Here is a 24,408-nt window from a genome sequence, read left to right as displayed (position 1 = left end):
GCTGAACACTTTCAGCATCTTCTGTGCTTATTTTGAATTTCCATGCGTAGAAGTCTCTGACTCTGTCACAGTCGTACAATCTGATAATTGCAAACCTTCCAACATGGAACCAGAGAACATTACAGCCACAGAAACAGGGCCTTCAGTCCTTCTAGTCTGTGCCAAACTTATTCTGCTTTGTCCCACTGACGTGTAACCAGTCCATAGCCCTTCACACACCTCCCATCCATGTACCTGTCCAAATTTTTATTGAATGTTAAAATTGAGCCCCCATTCACCAATTCATCTTGTTCCACACTCCCACCACTCTCTGTGTGAAGAAGTTCCCTCTAATGTTCCCTTTAACAGCGACTAATGGTGTGGCTCAGGGATCGATGCTGGGACCATTGCTGTTTGCCATCCGTATCAATGATCTGGATGACAATGTGGGAAAGTGGATCAGTAAGTTTGCAGATGACACTGAGATTGGAGACATTATGGACAGTAAAGGAGATTTTCAAAGCTGCAGAGGGATCTGGACCAGCTGAAAAAATGGGCTGAAAAAAAGGCAGAAATGGAATTTAATGCAGACAAGTGTGAGGTGTTGCATTTTGGAAGGACAAACCAAGAAAAGAAGTACACAGTGAATGGTCGGGCACTGAGGAGTGCAGGAGAAGTGAAGGATCTGGGAATACAGATACATAATTTCCTGAAAGTGGTGTCACAGGTGAACAGGGTTGTAAAGAGACCTTTTGGCACATTGGCCTTCATAAATCAAAGTATTGAGTCCAGGACTTGGGATGTTATGGTAAAGTTGTATAAGACATTCATGAGGCCAAATTTGGAGAATTGTGTGCAGTTTTGGTGACTGAACTACAGGAAAGATATCAATAAGATAGGAAGAGTGCAGAGAAGATTGACTAGGATGTTGCCCGGACTTCAAGAATTGAGTTACAGGGAAAGGTTAAACAGGTTAGGGCTTTATTCCCTGGAGCTTAGAAGAATGAAGGAGATTTGATAGAGGTATTTAAAATTATGAGGGGGATAGATAGGCCTTTTCCACTGTGGGTAGGTGAGATACCTCAGTTTTCTTCAGGCTGACTTCCAGGCCAAAGAGAGCTCATTGCTGTATCTGACCTGACCTTGTTGGTTTTCATGCAGTTGGATAACCATGTTGAGGAACTTTGGGGGGCATCCAAGGAACTCTAGTATTTGCCAAAGCCCTTTCCTGCTCACGGTGTCGAAGGCTTTGGTGAGGTCAATAGAGGTGATGTAGAGTCCTTTGTTTTGTTCTCTGCACTTTTCTTGGAGCTGTCTGAGGGCAAAGACCATGTCAGTAGTTCCTCTGTTTGCGTGAAAGCCGCACTGTGATTCTGGGAGAACATTCTCGGCAACACTAGATATTATTCTATTTAGGAGAATCCTAGCAAAGATTTTGCCTGCAATGGAGAGCAGCGTGATTCCCCTGTAGTTTAAGCAGTCTGATTTATTGCCTTTGTTTTTGTACAGGGTCCTGAGGCAGTTTTCCTTGGTCCCAACAAAGCTTGAAAAACTCATGCATCATCATCATCCTCCATCAGCCAGCTCCCCACCATGACTACCAGCCCCCCCACATCTCCATCGGGCGCACAAAACTCAAAACGGTCAACCAGTTTACCTATCTCAGCTGCACCATTTCATCGGATGCAAGGATCGACAACGAGATAGACAACAGACTCGCCAAGGCAAATAGCGCCTTTGGAAGACTACACAAAAGAGTCTGGAAAAAAAATCAACTGAAAAACCTCACAAAGATAAGTGTATACAGAGCCGTTGTCATACCCACACTCCTGTTCGGCTCCGAATCATGGGTCTTCTACCGGCATCACCTACGGCTCCTAGAACGCTTCCACCAGCGTTGTCTCCGCTCTATCCTCAACATTCATTGGAGCAACTTCATCCCTAACATCGAAGTACTCGAGATGGCAGAGGCCAACAGCATCAAATCCACGCTGCTGAAGATCCAACTGCGCTGGGTAGGTCACGTCTCCAGAATGGATGATCATCGCCTTCCCAAGATCGTGTTATATGGCGAGCTCTCCACTGGCCACCGTGTCAGAGGTGCACCAAAGAAGAGGTACAAGGACTGCCTAAAGAAATCTCTTGGTGCCTGCCACATTGACCACCGCCAGTGGGCTGATATTGCCTCAAACCGTGCATCTTGGCGCCTCACAGTTCGGCGGGCAGCAACCTCCTTTCAAGAAGACCGCAGAGCCCACCTCACTGACAAAAGACAAAGGAGGAAAAACCCAACACCCAACCCCAACCAACAAATTTTCCCCTGCAACCCCTGCAACCGTGTCTGCCTGTCCCGCATCGGACTTGTCAGCCACAAACGAGCCTGCAGCTGACGTGGACATTTACCCCTCCATAAATCTTCGTCCGCGAAGCCAAGCCAAAGAGGTGAGATACAAATCAGAGGATATGGGTTAAAGTTGAAAGGGGAAAGGTTTAGGGAGAACATGAGGGGGAACTTCACAAAGAGAGTGGTGAGAGTGTGGAACGAGCTGCCAGCTGAAGTGGTGAATGCAGGCTTAATTTTAACATTTAAGGGCAATTTGGACAGGTACATGGATGGGAGAGGGATGGAGGGATATGTACTGGGTGCAGGTCAGTGGGACTAGGCAAAAAGAATGTACCTGTTTCTGTGCTGTAATGTTCTATGGTACCATGGTTCTAAACTTTTCCCCTTTCACCCTTAACCCACATCCTCTGGTTTGTATCTACATTTACTCTGTCTGTCCCCCTTCATAATTCAAATCTCCCCTCATTATTCGACGCTCCAGGGAATAAAGTCCGTACCTGTTTATCCTTTCCCTGTAACTCAGTTCCTGGAGTTCAGGCAACATCCTAGTCAATCTTCTCTGCACTTTTCCTATCTTATTGATATCTTTCCTGTAGTGACCAGAACTGAAGACATGCTCTAAATGTTGGGCTCACCAATGTCTTATACAACTTCACCATAACATCCCAACTCCTGGATTCAATACTCTGATTTATGAAGGGCAACTGGAGATATCCCAGGCCCAAAGCCAAGGACGTTTCTCTAATGTCAGGCACCAGCTACAGGGCTCTCTAAACCATCTGGGAACTTTCAAACAATGCACATTCCCATCCAGGAACAGAGGGAGGTACCATGTGAAAATCCTGCTGCAATGAATGCGATGATTGGGATGATGGCCAGGATATGACCAGGTTCAGACACAGCCCCTTCCCCCTCATCACGGACATTGTCGGTGCAGTAATGGACTTCCATGGCCCCTTCCCAACCCACCACCCCTCCCACCCAGAGAGATGGATGTGCAACAGGTGTCAGGGAACACCACCACCATCCGCAGGTTCCCCTCAAGACCACACATCCCCCAGCCTGGGATCAGCTGCACCCTCTGCAGATCTGGGGAGGCGTTGGGTTGGGGGGTGGTAGTGATCACTGGCCTCACCATCAGTGCCAAGATTCCAAAATATACGGTGCATAAATCACCATGAAGGGAAGGGCAGCAGGTTGGTGTTTGTGTTTAGAGGAAATTCACAAGGATGATTCTGGAAATGAAAGGGTTATCTGTCCTATGAGAAACATTTGACTGCAGCACAGTTACAGGCCATTTCGGCCCATGGGCCCGTGCCACCCAGTTGACCTACAACCTCTGGCACATTTTGAAGGGTAGGAGGAAACCGGAGCCCCCAGGGAAACCCATGCAGACACAGGACAACATGCAAATTCCTTACAGGCAGTGTGGGATTCAAACCCCAGTCCCAATCACTGGCGCTGTAACAGCGTTGCACTAACTGATACGCCATCTGTGCTGACCTTTTGGCCTGTACTCATTGGGATTGAGGAGAATGAGGGGGGATTTCATTGAAACATTTTGAATGTTGGACAGAGTAGATGTAAAAAGGTTGTTTCCCATGGTGGGAGAGTCTCAGACAAGAGGGCACAACTTCAGAATGGAAGGGTGTCCGGTTAGAACATAGATGCAGAGGAATTTCTTTCGCCAGAGAGGGATGAATCTGTGGAATTTATTGCCACAGGTGGCTGTGGAGGCCGGGTCATTGGGGTGTATTTAAGGCAGAGATTAATAGGTTCCTGATTAGCCAGGGCAACAAAGGTTATGGGGAGAAGGCTGGGCAGTGGGGCTGGGTGGGAAAATGGATCAGCTCTCAATTAAATAGCCAGGCAAACTCAATGGGCTGAATGGCATTTTTCTGCTCCTATGTCTTATGGTCTTCTCGTTATGGTGTTATCTTCACCTGTCAGGAGGCTGGCCTGATACTATCTCACAGCCAAGCTCACCCTGCCGTGCACACCAGATAACAACATGCCTATATGTATCAGCATGGCCCACAACTTGAATCGGATACTTTCCAGAGATAGGACTGAAAATCCAGATCTAATCTCGCTCTCTGGAGTGGAGCTGAAATTCCTCTCGCTGAAAAGAAAAAAAACATTTAAACAATAAAGATTCTCTGCCACTCACTTCCGAGGGGCTGGAGACAGGGTCAGCTGAGATGGGGTAGAGGGACGGGCACCTACCGACCACTCGCTGATCACTAGCCAATGGCAGGGAGAACAAGCAATGGGCAATCATGTTGAATTCTACATCCTCCAGAGATGAGAAAAAATAGGGATGGGCAGAGGCAAAGTTGGCTGCCCACATTCCAGCACGCAGCTGGGGAACAGCTGGATGATAGCTGCAGGGGCTGCGGGAGAAGGGGTTGTGGGAATGGCCTGGGGTCCGGGTGTTGTGGAGATCCCCCGGGTACGGGTGTGGCGGGGACGTCCTGGGTCCGGGTATGGCAGGTCATCCCGGGTCTGGGTGTGGGGGGGAGTCCGGGGTCCGGGTGTGGCGGGGAAGTCCGGGGTCCGGGTGTGGCGGGGACGTCCCGGGTCCGGGTGTGGCGGGACGTCCCGGGTCCGGGTGTGGCGGGGGACGTCCCGGGTCCGGGTTGTGGCGGGGGACGTCCCGGGTCCGGGTGTGGCGGGGGACGTCCCGGGTCCCGGGTGTGGCGGGGACGTCCCGGGTCCGGGTGTGGCGGGACGTCCCGGGTCCGGGTGTGGCGGGGACGTCCCGGGTCCGGGTGTGGCGGGACGTCCCGGGTCCGGGTGTGGCGGGGACGTCCCGGGTCCGGGTGTGGCGGGACGTCCCGGGTCCGGGTGTGGCGGGACGTCCCGGGTCCGGGTGTGGCGGGGACGTCCCGGGTCCGGGTGTGGCGGGGACGTCCCGGGTCCGGGTGTGGCGGGGACGTCCCGGGTCCGGGTGTGGCGGGGACGTCCCGGGTCCGGGTGTGGCGGGGGGGGACGTCCCGGGTCCGGGTGTGGCGGGGGACGTCCCGGGTCCGGGTGTGGCGGGGACGTCCCGGGTCCGGGTGTGGCGGGGACGTGCGTTCGGAGACCCTGCACCAATGACGGGGGGCCGGTGCCGGTGACGCCCCGCAAGGTGTGGACCCGCGCGCCTCCCGCCAGGTGCTGATCGACCTCTGAATGACCGTCGGGATGCGCGTGCGCGTCGTTTCCCGGCTCAGAAGGCGCACGAGGAGAGCGCGAGTGAGAAGGTGGGGGAACGGGGGGTGGGATTGGGCATAAGAGGCTGCATGGGTGGAGTGAGGGGGCGGGGGAGAGTCAGCGTTGGTAGGGGGTAATGGTGGGGGTGTGGGGTGGGGTGTTTGTGGGGTGGGGAGGGGTGTTTGTGGGGCGGGGAGGGGTGTATGGGGGGCGGGGAGGGGTGTATGTGGGCGGGGAGGGGGTGTTTGTGGGGCGGGGAGGGGTGTTTGTGGGGCGGGGAGGGGTGTTTGTGGGGCGGGGAGGGGTGTTTGTGGGGCGGGGAGGGGTGCTTGTGGGGTGGGGAGGGGTGCATGTGGGGTGGGGAGGGGTGCATGTGGGGTGGGGAGGGGTGCTTGTGGGGTGGGGAGGGGTGCTTGTGGGTGGGGAGGGGTGCATGTGGGGTGGGGTGGGGAGGCGTGTTTGTGGGGTGGGGAGGGGTGTTTGTGGGGTGTGGGGTGTTTGTGGGGTGGGGAGGGGTGTATGTGGGGTGGGGTGGGGAGGGGTGCATGAGGGGTGGGGAGGGGTGTATGTGGGGTGGGGAGGGGTGTATGTGGGGTGGGGAGGGGTGTATGTGGGGTGTATGTGGGGTGGGGAGGGGTGTATGTGGGGTGGGGAGGGGTGTTTGTGGGGTGGGGAGGGGTGTTTGTGGGGTGGGGAGGGGTGTTTGTGGGGTGGGGAGGGGTGCTTGTGGGGTGGGGAGGGGTGCATGTGGGGTGGGGTGGGGAGGCGTGTTTGTGGGGTGGGGAGGGGTGTTTGTGGGGTGGGGAGGGGTGTTTGTGGGGTGGGGAGGGGTGTATGTGGGGTGGGGTGGGGTGGGGAGGGGTGCATGAGGGGTGGGGAGGGGTGTATGTGGGGTGGGGAGGGGTGTATGTGGGGTGGGGAGGGGTGTATGTGGGGTGGGGAGGGGTGTATGTGGGGTGTATGTGGGGTGGGGAGGGGTGTATGTGGGGTGGGGAGGGGTGTTTGTGGGGTGGGGAGGGGTGTTTGTGGGGTGGGGAGGGGTGTATGTGGGGTGGGGAGGGGTGCTTGAGGGGTGGGGAGGGGTGCGTGGGGTGGGGTGGGAGGGGAGGGGTGTTTGTGGGGTGGGGAGGGGTGTTTGTGGGTGGGGAGGGGTGTTTGTGGGGTGGGGAGGGGTGCTTGTGGGGTGGGGAGGGGTGCATGTGGGGTGGGGAGGGGTGTTTGTGGGGTGGGGAGGGGTGTTTGTGGGGTGGGGAGGGGTGCTTGAGGGGTGGGGAGGGGTGCATGTGGGGTGGGGAGGGGTGTTTGTGGGGTGGGGTGGGGAGGGGTGTATGTGGGGGAGAGTCAGCGTTGGTAGGGGGTTATGGTGGGGGGGGGGGTGTGGGGAGAGTGCCTTGGAGGGGGAGTCAGCACCGCTCCAACGCTTGCAAGTCCGGAGTCGAGGTGGTGAAAGCCCAGGGCACGGGTGCCCAGCCCCAGCCGGAGATGCGGTGCAGTGCGGGGTCTGCAGGGAGCCGCCAGCTGGTCTCATGTGGAGAAGTGTGTTACAGACTCACACTGCAGCTCCAGACCACTCTTTCTGTCCAATATCCCCACCGACCCGCAGGTCTGTGGACGTGAGAGGAAGCTGGAATCCCCGGGGGAAACCCACGCGGGCAGAATATGCAAACTCCACACAGACAGCGCCGGGCTCTCGGGGGTCTCTGGGGCAGCGGGATGACCCGCTGTTCCACTTTATTCTCACTGAAGGAATGGGTGAAGGACGTGACCATCAACTGAGCCACTCAGGACGAGGAGGTTGAACCTATGGCCGGCAGTCAGGGAGCGAGTCCAGGCAGGGAGAACCAAACACCAACATCTTTCAGGACCAAGGTCGTTCCTCACGAAGAGGAACGAAAAACCAAGTCCGTTTAAATTTGCCGAAGGAGTCGTCTCTGTGGCGCGGGGTGGGTGGGGGGTGGGGGGATCTTCCTCAGTGAGAGGCCAAGCCTGCACCTCTCTCCACTCGACTTCATCCCACTGCCTCAGGAAAGAACTCTTCTCCCACTCTGCAAATTAAAATGAACCCGTGTCTTTCTCCCTCTCCCAGTTCTGGCGGGGTGTGGGGGGGGGGGGGTCTTTGTCCTGAGGCTTTAACCCCCTTTCCCTGTCTCCCAATAAACCATCTCCTTTTTCCATCCCCTGAGATGTGACACCTTAACCTGTCAACTGAGTCTCTCCAGCATTTTTAAGTACAGGTTTCAAGTTTATTTTAAATCTCTGCGGGGAAGAATATTGTTACCGTTCACTGAAACTCCAGGCAATTCCAAACCAGGCAGCTGTCCAGACTGGAGTGACTCAAATCTTAGGAACAGAGTCCTGCCTAAAGAGTGGCGAAGCCTTTCTGTGCAGACCAGGGCACATTTCGAGTGAAGATTGGGGGTGGGCTGGAAATCTTTAGACTGAACCCTCAACCAAGTGTGTGTGTGATCCCAGCACCAGCGGAGATTTGATATGACACCAGAAACCCTGGCAAATTTCCACAGAGGTGTGTTGGAAAGTGCCCTGATCGGTTGCATCAAGTCTGCTATTTGGGACACTAAACCCCCTGAGCATCAAGCCCTGCAAAAGGCAGGACATCACAGGCAAACCCCCCCCCCCCCCACCCCCCCCCCCCCCCCCCCCCCCCCCCCCCCCCCCCCCCCCCCACTCAGTGTCGCGATCATCCACGGGAAAACTGCCGTCGGAGAGCAGCAATCACCAAAGACCCAGCACACGCTCTATTCTCGCTGCTGCCATCAGGAAAGAGGTCTCGGTGCCACAGGACTCGCACCACCAGGTTCAAGAACAGCGGCTCCCCCTCCACCCTCAGACTCCTCAATGACAAACTCAATCAGGGACTCGTTTTTAAGGACTCTGACTTTGAACTTACCGATATTTTTTCTTTTCTCTATGTTACAGTTAGTTTACATTCGTTATCTGTTTACAGTTCTTTATTTGTGTACATGTGGTCATCCTGCGGGGCCGGAGACCAAACAAATCTCGGGGTTGTATGTGATGTATGCGGTCTGACAATAAATCTGAAATCTCTCATCTCTGACACTAAGTCCATCTGGTTCTCTAATTCCATGTTTACAGTTAAATCGCACACACAGAAACAATTGGAAGACAAAGTCGGCAGGTTGAGGATCGAGTGGATGCAGTCAAGGAGCTCCAGGAACGTCGCTGGATGGGAGGTGAGGTTTCCACAAGAATTTCTAATAAGGGCAGGTGACACGGGCGCTAGAGGCAGGCGGGCAAGTCGATCGTCACTTCATCTCGCCTCCCCGCCACAGACAAATTAATAAAAGTGTTCACTATCGAGTCACACAGCGGGGAAATAGCCCATTCGGCCCATCTTTCCTATGTCAGTCCACCCACAGGAGTCCCGCCTGCCTATCCATTATACATCCTTGTTTTTTTTCTCGGGCCGGGGGTTCGAATCCCGCGCTGCCTGTAAGGGGTTCGTTCTCCCCGTGTCTGCGTGGGTTTTCCCTAGGGCTTCGGTTTCCTCCCACCCTTCGAAACGTGCAGGTTATTGGGGTGCAATTGGGCGGCACGGGTTTAAATCGGCTTCGACTGTGTTGTAAATAAAATGTGAAACTAAAAAGAAAATAATGATAAGAAATGAGGAGCGTGGGAGCGCCGTGTCCGAATCTCAATTACATTTTAAGAGAATGTCATTTAAAACATAACTGGTCGCTGCTGAGAGAGGGACGGACCAGGGCAACAGGAAATTTCCCCGATGACAAATTAGCAGCCCTTAAACTGCAATGGTCCGAATATGTGTTTATTTATAAATTAATCTTTCAAGTAATAGCTTTTCAACTATCGTAAAATTGAACCGTTTTTCTCGCAAACCAAGATCTAAAATCACCCGCTCTTGCCCAGTTACAAAGCCACATCATAGTCTGATAAGCACCGAGATACTGGGGAATTCAGCCCGTCTCAGAGCATTCACGGGACGCCGCAAAACCGGCTCAGTTCCTCTGGCATTTCGGTGGTGACTGTCTCACCGAGAACGAGATGGGACGCGACAGAATTCGCAAATGGTGACACTCGCCTTTCCAAAGTTACCGTCGGATCGATTTACAAAAACTCTCCCTGATCACGCGCATCCCTCCGTGGGGTTTAATACACAACCTCTCTGGAGGCAGAGAAGCACGAAAGTCTGCAGACGCTGAGATTGCAGTCAAAACACAGAGACCCTGGAGGAACTCGGCCGGTCTCTCCGCGTCAGTTCGAGGTAAAGACATATCGCCGACATTTCCTGCCTGGAAGAGGGCTCAGGGCCGAAACGTCCCTTCCCACCCCCACCCCCACAACAGTGGTCTTCGCTTTTATTTCCTACTCCTATTCCACTTTAAGTAACCCCTGACTAATCACAGAGCAATTTAAAGGAAAGTAAAACACGAAAGTCTGTGGACCCTGTGGTTGAAGTCGACTCACGACGCTGGAGAACCCAGCAGGTCAAATAGTGTTCTTTATATAGCAAAGGTAAAGATACATAAAACACGACAGCCCAGTACAGGCCCTTCGGCCCTCGATGTTCTGCTGACCCTCCCTGCCCTGTAACCAACGATTCGGGCAACACTTTCCGGTCGGCGGTTCTCAACCTTTATCTTTCCACTCACATCCCACCTTAAGTAATCCCTTTGCCATCGGTGCTGTGAGATTAGTAAGGGATTGCTTAAGGTGGGATGTGAGTGGGAAGGGAAGGTTGAGAATCACTGCTCTAAACCCAATTGTTACCGAAATATTTTGCTTGAGAAAAATTGTCATTGGAGTTCTGAAACCGTGCACATAACAAGTCAACGAGGGACGATTAAAACAGTGGTTCTCAAACTTTTTCTTCCCACCCACATCCCACCTTAAGCAACCCCTTACTAATCACAGAGCACCGATGGCAGAGGGATTACTTAAAGTCCGTTGTGAGTGGAAAGAAAAAGGTTGAGAACCATTGGGTTAGATGTTTCTTAAATGAAGGTGGACCCGAATCAGTCCTGATGTAGACTTCAGTATGCGGTGTCGGTGGGGAGCTCTGGGGAATATTCCGGGTTGTTAATTCTGGGTTCAAGGTTCCAGAGGACACACCTTTGAAGAAGATGATGGCAAAAGGCCAATCTCACCTGCCCGTTGCAAACCGGGTGAGGCGGAACGAGGAGCCGGCGGCAGTTGAATAACTGGCCCAGGGAGGGGATAGAACAGGCGGATGGTACGGCCGTTTGAAGAGTCCATTTACGGAGATGTTTTTTACATGTTCTGCAGGAGCCTCATCGGCTGAGGGTAGCAAACTGGCGGGGGTTGTCTATCCCAGCACCGCTGAACATTTTGCACGAATTTGTTTATTTGTTAATGTATTTATTTTAGCGAGTTTGCACCCTGTAAAGTTGCCGCAAAACAAGGAATTTCGTCCCACGTGTTCGGACATTCAGAGCAAGGGTTCGATGTTGTGCTTTTTCAGCCCCTTGAACAGAGTGTGGTTCCATGTGGGGCTCAGCTCGGTAATCTCCACGCCGGCTGATCCACCGGGATTTCGTCGACAATTTCCCCAAATAGTTCCGTGAAATAAATCGGGCTCGTTTCACCAGGATACCACGCAACTCCCTATTCATGTTATTGGAGGACTAGAACACCACAGCACAGAAACAGGCCCTTCTGGTTTGTGCTGAACTATTATTCTGTCCAGTCCCACTGTCCTGGCCCTGCACCACAGCCCTCCATATCCTTCCCATTCATGTACCTGGTCCAAATTTTTCTTAAGAAAGTTGTTTGCACTGGTGGGCGAGAGTAGAACTGGGGGACACGCCTCAAGATTCAGGGGAGTAGATTTAGGACGGAGGAGCTGCTTTTCCCAGAGACTGGTACATCTGTGGGAATCTCTACAAAAGGACGCAGTGGAAGCTGCCCCGTGAACTGTATTAAGACACAGTTCGATAAACTTCTGGCGAGCAGCTCAGGTAGGATCTCATTGAACGGCGAGCAGGCTCGACGAGCCGGATGGCCGACTCCTGCTCCATTCGCCGCGTTCCCCGGAAGCTTGTTTCGATTCAGATTCCAGCACCCGGACAATTCCAGAGCCCAGAAGCGGCGAGATGAGCGCTCCAAAACTACTCCTCAGTCAGGGCTGCGTTCAATCAACGATGACCAGACGCCCGATGCTTGTTCATCTGTGGAGGGAGGGCTGCCACTTTCTGCAGTTAATCAAGGTGTTTATAGATTGTAGATCACCTAGAACGTCCTGTGCTGCGGCCGCCACCCTCCGAATTCCCCACCGTCAGGAACACGTCCTAACATTTACAAAAAAAAATCATGAATTGTTTCTTTAGATATACATTTTATGTTTAGACGGAGGGTTCTGTTGATAAGGCAGGGGTCTCCATCAGTGTTTGCAAAGCGCCTATTCAACAGGAATATTGCCAGACACAACACAGCGCTCGCCGACAGTTTCCCGCAGATATCCCTCCTTCCTACTTCATTCAGTCTCGATCAAGGGGCCCGACCGAATGGTTGTCTCTCCATGGATGTGCCCAACAGCGTAGAAACGGGCCATTCTTCCCAACATACTCTCGCCGACCAAAATTTCCCATCCTATCCATGGATGGATCCGAATATTTCGGAAATGTTGTAATGGCACCATTCTAAACCCCCTCCTCTGGCAGCCCGTACTGGGCACCACCATCCTGTGTCCAAAAAAGTCACCTTTCAATTTTCTGTTACCACCCCCTTTTAATCTTATGTCCCCGGTTCCCCTTCTCTGAGCAAAGTTTTGCTCAAGATTCCACCAGCTGCAGTTCTCGGGCATTCACGTTACCAGGAGGTGAACAGGGGACCCTCCACTTCAGAAGCAGGCCCTTCGGTCCGTCTACACGAATCCCGTTGACCAAATCCTTGGTATTCGTGCTTTGTCTTCAAGACACAGGTATCCGTTCGGGCAATGTGCTCCAATTAGATCTACCCGGTAAACCAATAGTGAGGCGTAAGTCTGGCTAAAACTCCACTATAAATCCCAGGAACCAAGAGAAGTAATGAATGTGTTGTTAAACCCTCCCGCGCTCAGTACTTGGAGAGAGGGGAGTGATCACCTTTATCAGAGTTTGCAGTCGTTGGGAGAGGTGCCCACTCATTTGTACTGATTAACAACCTCGTGGACCTGAAAAAGCCTGCATTGAAATGATATTAATATGATTCAGATGCCGGCGATTATTGATGGGAAGTTAATAACGCGCCAGCCTGGCCAGGCTCTACCAGTGCCCCCTCAATATGGGACAACGCGCCCGGGCTCCCAGGGAATGTGGGGCTGCCGTGGCCATGCCGTGCCGAGACTACACATGTTTTTATTTGCCTGAGCCCTTCAAAGGCTGCAAGGATTGTAACCTGAGCCGGTTTTCAGATTTCATCTGAGTCCTCTAACCGATCAGAGAGATTTTTAAAAAAATGGCCTGATCAATTGGCTGAGCACAGCAGAAGAAGGAAAAACTAACGTTTTGTTATGAATAAAACTTGTCCCAAGACCAGGGCCTGCTACGTGGGAGAGGTGTGGTCAGCGATCTGTGGGAAGAGCCAGTCCTCCCCGTCAAGGTAACTTTTTAAAAAGTAACATCGTGGCTCGCTGGGGTGCGGAAGGAACGGGCCGTTTGGATTCGAACTGAGCATTTTGATTCTTTTTCCTGGGAATTCCCTTCCTTCCGCAGCCCTCTATTTATTTGACTGCCTGTCTTGGCGCAGGGCGAGGTGTGGAGAGCGGGATGTATTGGAAGAACATGGAGGCGTTGATATGTCGCACGGAGAGCAGCGAGAAGCGCACGGGGAGTGCGTGTTCCGGAGAGGTAAGAGGGGCGGACACACCGCTGCCTCGGCTGGTCTTCTGAAGGAGAACGCCGGCGGCCAAAGTAAGGCAATACAAAGCCGGCAGCCAGTCTCCGGCCGAGTGCCTACCCTTCGCCCTCAGTTGCCCCAGTCAGGGTGAGTCCAGAGCGGAGAGAGGGGTCCACGTTAGTTTTAGTCCATTGGTTGTGATTCGAGGTTTGTTACTGGTTGACATGGGAATAAGGCGTTTGAACCGGTTCGTGTGTTTAAGAAATTTACAGACGAAGACATTTTATTTTTTCAATTTCCATTTTTATTTGACACACAGAACAGTAACAGGCTATTCGGCCCATGAATCAGTGCCGCCCAATTAATTCACATTCAATTAATCTCCAAGTCCCGGGACGTTTCGAACGGTAGGAGGAAACCGGAGCCCCCGGGGGAAACTCCTTACAGATAGATAGCGCGGGATTCGAAGCCGTCCCGATCGCTGGCGCTGTTAAGGTGTTGAACTAACCGTTACGTCCTAAATTAGTTGCCATCAACGATTCATTTTGATCTGCCCAAAAATATATTGGGTTCAGGTGGTGGGTGTGTGGTGGTGGGGGGGGAAATAATCCCGTGCGCTCCACTGTGCTGCTTTAACCCGGCTAAATTCCGCGGAGGAGAGTTGATTTGTGCCAGTTAACGCGAATCACCTGCGCCGTGAATTGGTTGGAGCAATTATCTGTCAAGTGTTCCCCATTAAACCTCTTCACCTCCGAATTACCTCTCGAAAGAAGTGGGAAAAAAATCCACCAGTTAATTGTTGGAAAGAAGCGCCAATTTCTCCACCCCTCCCTCTACTCGACTCTCACTGACCTTTGATAACTATAAATTGAGAGGCTGGCGGGGATCTGGCCCAGTGGCCCCGGCGCTCCCTCGGGGACTTGTCCCGGTTCCACGGTATTCGCTTTCCAGGCGGCGCGTAGTTTGGGGGCTGGCGGCCGGGGAGTCGGATTTTCAGGGGAGGTAGACGGTGGTGACCGGCGCCGAATGCCTGGTGAACTCTTCCTTATTGTTGTCTTCCAGCGAACAGTGATGTCGGGTCCGGCTGAGTCTCTCTGCGGGAGAAATCGGAAGCCCAGGAACGCTTGTAACTTGGTACCCAGTCCCAACCGCTCTCGGTGCTCGCTCTGTCTCTATTCACTGTTTACACCGAATTAACCACGCGGTCTTAACTTTCCCTCTTCTCCCCCACCCCCTCACTTTTTCCAGCCTAAACTTGACCACGTTGCGAAGGACGGCTGCGGTTCTCCCGCTTCGCCTCCCCTCTCTCCTCAGCCGGCAGTGTCCGCCGCACCTGGGAAAAACATCTGCAACAGCTGCGGGCTGGAAATCCTGGACCGCTACCTTCTGAAGGTGAGGCGATGCGCGGGTTCAAAGCGCGCTTGTTAGGGGCCGAATCCCTCTTCTTTCCCCCCCCCCCCCCACCGGTAAGGTGTTGTCCACCTGTCTTGTAGGTCCCGATTGTAGTCGCCAGATCCGCGGACGGCGCAGATACTGGAACACGGGCTGCGGAGGAGATGGGCTCGTCACTTTGCCCCGAAACGTCCACCTTTGTCCCATACATGCTGAATTCTTCCAGCTCCTCGCTGCCTGCTTCGTAACGATCAGGCCCTTCGGCCCACTGAGCCGTGGGCATCCACCCGGTTCCATTGATCCCACTTCTCTCCATATGCCCATCAACCCCTTCCCCAGAATCTCACCCACCCCCCCCCCACACGACGTAATGAACACACCGACCCGCACGTCTGTGGGACGTGGAATGAAACCGGAGCCCCTAGGGGAGCACCCTCGAGGTCAGAGGGGAACGTACAAACTCCACAGAGACAGCGCGGGAGGTGGGGATTGAACTCGTGTCTCTGGAGGTCTCTCTCCTGTCAGGTCTGTGTCCGAGTCTCTGTGCAGAAAATGAGGCATGATGTATCCGTCCGAATCTCAGACACGATGCCGGCACTGGCTGCCAGAAGCCAACGCTGCCAGTTTGACCATTAACTAATCTTTCTCGCGTTGATGGATGGATGGATGTGTGCGGTACATTTAACCCGTCTTGTCTTGATGTTTTAAATGCACCCGGTCCCTCGCCAACCTAGACCCCACCTCTGGCCTTTGTGTCCGGCACCTTGAACTGGGACTGATCCAGGGAAAGTCTGTGCAACATGCCAACACGCCCGGGGAGCAGTCCCATCAGCGGGTCGCCACCCTTCCACTCACTCCCTTGCTGGTTACCATCTCCATGGTTAACATCAGGGCCCCAATTTGAATGGTCACTGCATCCCCTCCAGTACCACACCGCCAAGAGCGTGCAAAATCATGGAGGACCCCTTCCACCCTGCACACAGCATCTTTCAGCTGCTCCCGTCGGGGAAGAGATACAGGAGGATCAGAGGCAGCTCCACCAGGTTGAGGATCAGCTTCTTCCTACAGGCAGCGAGAACGATGAACGACCAAAGGAACTGCTCCCACTCACCCTCTGACTCTCGTTTGTACAAAACCATATTTATGTGTATGGATGAAATGCTTGTCCTGCACATGTATTGTCTGTATGTGTTATGTCTGGTTGTGTGTGCATGTTTTGCACCGAGGACCGGAGAACAATGTTTCGTCAGGTTGTACTTGTACAATCAGATGGAAATAAACTTGACTTAAGGTGACCAGACCTCTGCCCAGTGTTCCAGTGGTGGCCGATCCCCGATCCATGCTGTAGAAAGTTCCTGCTCGTATCCAATACCCCTGCCAGTACGGGAACACCCTTAATCTCCACCTTGACCTGTGCCAGTCTACTGAAGGGTCCTGCTATTCAGTCCAAGACTGAGATTCTAAAGTGGAGAAAGGCCAATTTTGTGGAAATGAGAAAGGATCTAGGAAGACTGGATTGGGATAAGTTGTCTGATGAGGATGTGTTCAGGAAGTGGATGGCCTTCAAAGGGGAAACTTTGAGTGCAGAATTGATATGTTCCTGTCAGGGTTAAAGGCAAAGTTAACAGGCATAGGGAACCTTGGTTTTCAATGGATATTGATGATCTGGTTAAGAAGGTGTATATCAGGCAGAGGCAACAAGGAGCTTGAAGTGTATAGAAAAAGAAAATATTAAAGCAGGAAATCAGGAAGGCAAAAAGAAGGCAGATAATGTGAAGGTAAAACTGAAGGGTTTCTACAAGTATTAAGAGTACCCCTCCATAAATCTTCATCCGCGAAGCCAAGCCAAAGAAAGAGAGTAAAAGGATAGTAAGGGACAAAATAGGTCCCCTCGAGGGTCAGTTTGGTCTAAGTGTGAAGCTTTGCATAATGGAGGAGATGTTAAAGTTTTTTGCATTTACTCAGGAAACCAGATCATTGATACAAACAAACAACAATGGTCCCAGCACTGATCCCTGAGGCACCACTGGACACAGGCCTCCAGTCTGAGAAGCATCATCCACCACTACTCTGAATTCTCCCATCCAGCCAATTTTGAATCCAGTTTACAACCACTCCATGGATACTTAGTGTCTGAGCTTTCTAAACTAGCCTCCCATGTGGGACCTTATTAAAGGCCTTACTAAATTCCATAAAGACAACATCTACACCCTTTCCTTCATCTACCTTCTTGGTAACCTCCTCGAAAAACTACAAGATTTGTAAACAAGGCCTACCACACACAAAGCCACATCCTTAATCAGCCCTTGGCTTTCCAAAAACTTGAATACCTGTATTTCTGATCTCTCAGAACACCCTCCAATAGAGGGAATACCTTGCTGTCTTACAGTGAATAAAGGTAGATAAATCTCCTGGGCTGGATGATATTCCTTTGAATCTTGAGAGGCAGTGTAGAAATTGCAGGGGCCCTTATCTATTGGTGAGGTGCCAGAGGATTGGCAGGTAGCTCAGAAGCTCTGATAGCTCAGTGGTTAGAGCACTGGCCTTGCAAGGGAGTCATAAGTTCATTCCTTCCTGGGGCTTCATTTCTGTGAGAGGTGCTGGACAAAGTGGTGACTATCTGCCTTATGGCAGACAGAAAGTTAAAGAATTTCAATAATGAAACCTTTACCTTTATCCTGTTTTGTTTTTATAAAAAGGCTCCAGAAATAATCCAGGAAATTGCAGGCTGCTGAGCCTGACATCAGTAGTAGTGTAGCGAGGTGCTATTGCAGAGTGAGAGAAGAATAGGTGTAAGTGAAGTTGAGACTGATTCATTGATCTCTGCAGCCTTGTTACTGTGTCCAGTATAGACCCAGCTTCCTGTCACTGGGCCCAGTATTCCTGCCGCTGCAGGTGGATCTAATGTCATTGGCAAGCTGGCCTTTGATTGGCCATGGTTCCTGCCACGCAGGCTCCTGGCCAGCGCGGGCTTTTCTCCACATTAGTCTGCCATTTTGAGTGCTGGTTCATCACTACACAACCCCTCTCCACCCCGCCCCCAAAGAACTGGTGATGTGGACGCTGTCGTCTTCGGTTGTGGCCTGCCTCTGCAACGTGGCGTCTGTGTTGATTGGTTTCTGTCCAGGTGTGCTGGTTTGAGCCAGTCAACAGTGAATGTCTTCTTTCCTGTCTATGTCCAGCACACATGTTGACCCATTGTGCCTGATCACCTTGTTGAGTCCTTTATATGGCAGTTGTAATGGTGCCTGGTGTCATCCCTGCAGACAAAAATGTACTTTCAGGTCCTTGGGGATGAAAGTTTTTGATTGCCCATGTTGTGTGGGTGGCACCGGGGCCAGGGAACCCATTCTTTCCCTGAGCTTCTCCAGGGTTGCTGCGGGTGGCTTGACCAGGTCTTTAGCCATACACTAGCTCTGCAGCTGAGGTATTTAGGTCTTTGGGAGTTGTTCAGATCCCCAGCAGGACCCACAGAAGCTCATCTGTCTATTTGGGTCCCTTGAGCCAAGCCATCAGTGCTGCTTTTGGGTGTCTGTGGAACCGCTCCACCAGCTTGTTTGCCTGGGGGTGGTATGGTGGAGCTGCGTCCCCAGTAGGTTTGCCACCACTGTCCACAGGCTTGAGGAACTGTGCTCCTCTGTCCAAAGTTATGTGTTCTAGGACTCTGAACCTTGCCACCCAAGTGTTTATCAGGGCTCTGGTGCAGGCACCCATCATTGTCTCTGTCAGTGGGATTGTTTCCAACCATCTTGTGAAGCAATTGACCATTGTCAGTAGGTACTGTGCCCCCAGGATACTGGCAGTGATACCACAATGTTTGTCTGTCGCTGAACCTTCGTGCCGGCTTGAATGAATGAGGGGGGAGTATGTTCAAGTATTTGGACAGCCAAGGGCTGATTAAAGGATAGTCGGCAGGGCTTTGTGCAGGGTAGGTCGTGTTTAACCAATCTTGTAGAGTTTTTCGAGGAAAGTTGATGAAGCAAAGGCTGTGGATGTTGTCTACACAAACTTTAGTAAGGCCTTTGACCAGATCCACATGGGAGTTTAGTTCAGGAGGTTCAGACACTAGGTATTCATGGAGAGATTGTAAACTGGATTCAAAATTGGCTGTGGGAGAGAAAATAGGGGTAGTGGATGATTGGTTCTCAGACTGGAGGCCTGTGACTAGTGATGCCTCAGGGATCGGTGCTGGGACCATTGTTGGTTGTTATCTTTCTCAATGATCTGGATGATAATGTGGGAACTTGGATCAGCAAGTTTGCGAATGACACTAAGATTGGACGTGCTGTGAGCAGTAAGGAAGATTTTCAAAGCTTGCAGAGGGATCTGGACCAGGTGGGAAATTGGGCTGGCAGATGGAGTTTAATGCAGACAAGTGTGAGGTGTTGTATTTTGGAAGGACAAACCAAGAAAGGATGTATATGGTGAATGGTCGGGCACTGAGGAAAGTGGTAGAACAGATGGATCTGGGAATACAGATACACAATTCCCTGAAAGTGGAGTCTCAGGTGGATAGGGTTGTAAAGAGAGCTTTTGGCATATTGGCCTTCATAAATCAAAGAACTGAGTACAGGAGTTGGGATGTTATGGTAAAGTTGTATAAGACATTGGTGAGGCCAAATTTGGAGAATTATGTGCAGTTTTGGTCACCGAACTGCAGGAAAGATATCAATAAGATAGAAAGAGTGCAGAGAAGATTTACTAGGTTGTTGCCTGGAATTCAGGAACTAAGTTGCAGGGAAAGGTTAAACAGATTAGGACTTTATTCCCTGGAGTGTAGAAGAATGAGGGGAGATTTGATGTATTTAAAATTGAGGGATTATAGAAAGAGTAAATGTAGATGGGCTTTTTCCACTGAGGGTGAGTGAGATACAAACCAGAGAACATGGGTTAAGGATGAAAGGGGAAAAGTTTAGGGGGAACATGTGGGGGAACTTCTTCACCCAGAGTGGTGGGAGTGTGGAATGAGCTGTCAGCTGAAGTGGTGAATGCGGGCTCATTTTTAATTAAGAAGAATTTGGACAGGACCATGGATGGGAGAAGGATGGAGGGAGATGGACTGGGTACAAGTCAGTGGGACCAGTGCATGATATTTTTGGTACAAACTAGATGGGTTGAATTGCCTGCTTTCTGTGCTGTAGTGTTCAATGGTTCTATAATCTGGCTGTGGACTCCACTCCCTTCACCTGCCTCTTTCCCCACAACCCTTAATTCCCCTACTATGCAAAAAAAACTAATGGAATCTTAAATGCATTGAATGAGGCAGCTTCTCCTGCTTCCCTGGGGATAGAATTCCACAGATTCCCTGTTCTTTTGGGTGGGGGATGGTGGAGGAAGCAGTTGGTTCTGGGGGAATGGGGAGAAGTGTCATCATTAATTTGAAAATGTTGGTCACACCATCAACATGTTCTGGCTGTATTCCCATGGATTCCCCCAGATTCTCATCCAAACACACTGACCTGTACATCTGTGGGACATGGGAGGAAGCTAAAGCCCCTGGAGGAAACTCAAGTGGTCACAGGGAGAACCCAGAGATAGTGCCGGAGATCGAGATCGAACCTGGGTCACTGGAGCTGGGAGGCAGCAGCACTTATCTGCTGTGTTATCAAAATATTTATTTTGATTTTTCTTTACAATCCTTCAGAATTGTGACTATTTGTTTCCATCGCTCTCCTGTGCCATGAGTTTTCCCCTGTTCCAGTCTCTGGGAGACTGACTGCTGAATACACCTGGTCATCTCTCCTCTGTCCTCTAAGTATTTGCCTTCCTCCCACAGGTGAATGAGTTGTGCTGGCATGTCCAATGTCTGGCCTGTTGCGTGTGCAGAGCATCCTTGGGCAGTCACTCAAGTTGCTACATCAAGGATCAAGAGATATTTTGCCGACTGGATTATTTCAGGTACCACCTGTAGTTGCTGAGTTGGTTTGTGAGAATATGGAGTAGTTGGGGTCCCACTGGGCAACTCTCATGGTCTGGGGTCATTGGTACTGCCCAGTGGTTGGAACTGGCTCTGATCTCTGCTGAGTTGGAAGGGTGATCCAGCCTGCAGTGAACTTCCACTGAGGTGGATTTTGGCTGAAGCCCAAAGATGATTTAATCAGGGCTTATTCTTTTCTCTCTGGGGAACGTCTAGAATAAGAAGCTGAAATATACAAGATGCATGCTAGTGCTTGCAGTGTGTAAATGGAGTTGTTTCACACAGTCCTCAGTCATTCATTTTTTACTTGATCTGAAAAGATTAACCGGTCCCTGCATTTCCGCCATCTGGCTTTCCACCCTTCCTCAAACTCGAGGTACTCTGTGCAAGCAGCACCTCAAAGGCACACCCACTGATGGAAAGAAGGGTTCCCGAACCCCCTGCCATGGGGCAGGGAGGAGGGAAAGTGACTGCAGCATTGTTGTTGCCCACCCCCCCTGACATCACCCAGATCCTTGTTAAATGTTCAGGTCACCCTCCACTATGCCCTCAGTGGGGAAATCTTCCTCAAATTTCCTGTACACCACCTACTCAAGATGCACCAAAGAAGGACAAAGGGATTAATCAAGAGGGCAAAAATAAATTACGAAAGGAAGCTTGCGGCAAATATAAAAACCGACTGCAAAAGCTTTTATAAATATGTCAAGAGGAAAAGATTGGTGAAATCCAGAGTAGGTCCTTTGCAGTCGGAATCAGGGGAATATATAATGGGGAATAAGGAAATGGCAGACCAATTAAATTTTTACTTTAGTTCTGTTTTTACAAGAGACGATACAAATAACCTCCCAAGGATGTTGGGAAACATAGAGACTAATGCAAGGGAGGAACTGAAAGAAATCAGTATCTCTTAGGACATGGTCTTGGGGAAATTGATGGGATTGAAGGCTGATAAATCCCAAGGGCCTGATAATCTACATCCCAGGGTACTTAAGGAAGTGGCCATTCAGATAGCAGATGCTTTAAGAATTATTTTCCAGAACTCGATAGACTCAGGATCAGTACCCATGGATTGGAGGGTAGCTAATGTTTCCCCACTATTTAAAAAGGGGGTAGAGAAAAAGTGGGGAATTATAGGCCGGTGAGCCTTACATCAGTAGTGGGCAAAATGATGGAATCCATTATTAAGGATGTAATAGCGGAGCATATGACTAGCAGAGAAGGGATCGGACGGAGTCAACATGGATTTACAAAAGGTAAATCGTGCTTGACAAATCTATTGGAATTCTTTGAGATGGTGACAGGTAAAATAGATGGGGGAGAGCCAGTGGATGTGGTGCACCTGGACTTCCAAAAGGCCTTCGATAAGGTCCCGCATAAACGACTGGCTTCCAAAATCAAGGCTCATGGGATTGGGGGCAAAGTATTGATGTGGATTGAGAAATGGCTGGCAGGTAGAAGACAGAGAGTTGGGATAAATGGCTCGTTTTCTGAGTGGCAGGCGGTGACCAGTGGGGTGCCACAGGGATCTGTACTGGGACCCCAGCTGTTCACAATTTACATTAATGATCTGGATGAGGGGATTGGATGTCATATCTCCAAATTTGCAGATGACACTAAGCTAGGAGGGGTTGTGTGCACGGAAGAGGGGGTCAGGAAGCTCCAGTGTGATTTGGATCAATTGAGGGACTGGGCAGGTACATGGCAAATGCACTACAGTGTGGATAAATGTGAGATTATCCACTTGGTAATACAAACCGGAGGACAGATTACTATTTGAATGGCAACAGATTAAGAGATGGGGAAGTGCAGAGAGATCTAGGGGTACTTGTACACCAGTCTCTGAAGGCGAGCATGCAGGTACAGCAGGCGGTTAAAAAGGCAAATGGTCTGTTGGCCTTCATATCAAGAGGGTTTGAGTATAGGAACAAGGATACCTTATTGCAGCTGTACAGGGCCTTGGTGAGACCCCACCTGGAGTATTGTGTGCAGTTTTGGTCACCTTATCTAAGGAAGGAAGTTCTTGCAATGGAGGGAGTGCAGAGGCGATTCACCAGGCTGATACCTGGAATGGCAGGAATGACTTATGAGGAAAGATTACGCAAATTGGGATTGTACTCGCTGGAGTTGAGAAGATTGAGAGGGGATCTCATAGAGACATATAAAATTCTGGCAGGACTGGACAGAATGGATGCAGATGGGATGTTTCCAAGGATGGGAAAATCCAGAACCCGGGGCCATGGTTTGAGGATAATAGGCAAACCATTTAGGACTGAGATGAGGAGGAATTTCTTGACCCAGAGGGTGGTGAATCTGTGGAATTCATTGCCACAGAGGGCAGTAGAGGCAGGTTCATTAAATCTATTTAAGAGGGAATTAGATCTATTTCTTCAGTATAAGGGTATTAAAGGTTACGGAGAGAAGGCAGGGTACTGAACTTTAAGATCAGCCATGATCTCGTTGAATGGCGGAGCAGGCTCGAAGGGTCGAATGACCTACTCTTGCTCCTATCTTCTATGTTTACTACTTGCCCTAAACCCATACCTCTGGTTATATGGACAATACATTTTTACAAAAGGTTTGGTTCCTGAAAAAAAATTGGGGATTGTGACAGACAACTTTATGCTGAACACAAAGATAACTTCATATTTTCTGTATCACGTAGGAAGTTGGAGAAACATGAACTTTTAGTGAATTTTGCATGTTTAATTGTCTAATGGTGCTAACACATCGCGTTAGTTCAACTGACTTAAATGTTTTGCCACTGATTTTCATTTGTACTCAGCATCTGATGCCTCTCATGTCAGTGTTCAACAATAGTCGGCCGGCATGGATGGATTCCAATTGCCCTGATACCACTTTTCCATGATTGCAATGTCCTGGTGAAAGATTTCACTATGTTCCTTACTGACGGCACCAGGATCAGCAGGGAAGAGGTTGAATTGCGAATGGAGAAAAGGAATTTTTAATGATATGTCGTACTTCATGGTTATTTATGCTTGAAGTCAACTTAAAATAGAACAGGAAATCACTAAAGTAGTTTTTCTTAAAAAGGTACATGATAGGAAAATTTTAAGGTGATTTTCATCACCAGTCTAAAATCCATAAAATACTCCCAAACGTGTTCGGGAAGCAATATTTTTGTTGTCCAGTGTTGCAGAGAGAGTACGGCCATAGAAACCTCTGTTCCTGGAAACGGTCTTTGCTGGTGACTGGTCTTCCTTCACCAATACATTTTGTTTCCTTCTGAGTTCTTCCTCAAATCTGCCTTCCTCAGTAGACCAGGAATTTGAAGTCATTCAGCTCTCCCTTAACGTGAGCCTAGTGTGGACCCCAGATTCTCTGGTCTATTGGAAATCCCATGATAGAAATGCCCCATACCCTGGGGAAATGACACACCCTTTCTGGTGGATGTAACTGAGCTCTAATTGTGCTCTGGGTCAGTATTTCCCCAATATCACTGAAGTAAACTATCAAAGGTTGTGGTGCCTTAGTATGGCAATTGTGAATAATCCACGTCTGAGTGGCATGGCTCAGTAAGAGGCCCTTTGGCCCATTGTGTCCATCCTGATGACCAACTTCCATCCATGTGAGTCCCATTTCCCAGCACTTGGTATGTGAAATGGCCCAAGTCTCTAGATGAGCACTTGAATGTTGAGTTTAATTGGTTAATTGGCCACTGAAAAAAATGCCCCTAGTGCATGAATGAATGTAAATTTTGGCGGGGGTTGGTGGGGGTAGCTTAAATGAT

The 24,408-nt window shown here is 50.6% G+C and overlaps 2 protein-coding genes across 12 annotated transcripts in view; both read left to right on the top strand.

Moving 5' to 3' along the window:
* Positions 1 to 2,832, top strand: part of tyw3 (tRNA-yW synthesizing protein 3 homolog (S. cerevisiae)) — a 92,771-nt gene extending 89,939 nt beyond the window's left edge. Inside the window, exon 6 of the mRNA XM_069939424.1 lies at positions 1,489 to 2,832. Within this exon, the coding sequence (XP_069795525.1) occupies positions 1,489 to 1,576 (88 nt within the window). The 3' untranslated portion in view covers positions 1,577 to 2,832. The remainder of the gene's footprint in view (positions 1 to 1,488) is intronic.
* The window catches only part of lhx8a (LIM homeobox 8a), a 53,403-nt gene continuing 31,327 nt past the window's right edge, over positions 2,333 to 24,408 (top strand). For 4 of the 11 annotated variants that reach the window (XM_069939418.1, XM_069939412.1, XM_069939411.1 and 1 more), the window contains exons 1-6: positions 2,333 to 2,421; positions 8,633 to 8,730; positions 13,262 to 13,362; positions 14,414 to 14,485; positions 14,600 to 14,743; positions 20,520 to 20,641. In XM_069939418.1, coding sequence (XP_069795519.1) covers positions 8,724 to 8,730; positions 13,262 to 13,362; positions 14,414 to 14,485; positions 14,600 to 14,743; positions 20,520 to 20,641 — 446 coding nt within the window. In that variant the 5' untranslated portion in view covers positions 2,333 to 2,421; positions 8,633 to 8,723. The other 7 variants (XM_069939417.1, XM_069939416.1, XM_069939414.1 and 4 more) reach the window with 7 other exon arrangements.

This window comes from Narcine bancroftii, chromosome 5 (assembly GCF_036971445.1).
Source record: "Narcine bancroftii isolate sNarBan1 chromosome 5, sNarBan1.hap1, whole genome shotgun sequence".
In the NCBI taxonomy this organism is placed as follows: domain Eukaryota; kingdom Metazoa; phylum Chordata; class Chondrichthyes; order Torpediniformes; family Narcinidae; genus Narcine; species Narcine bancroftii.
Note: the sequence above shows the minus strand (reverse complement) of the source record. Positions and strands in the feature narration are given on the sequence as shown.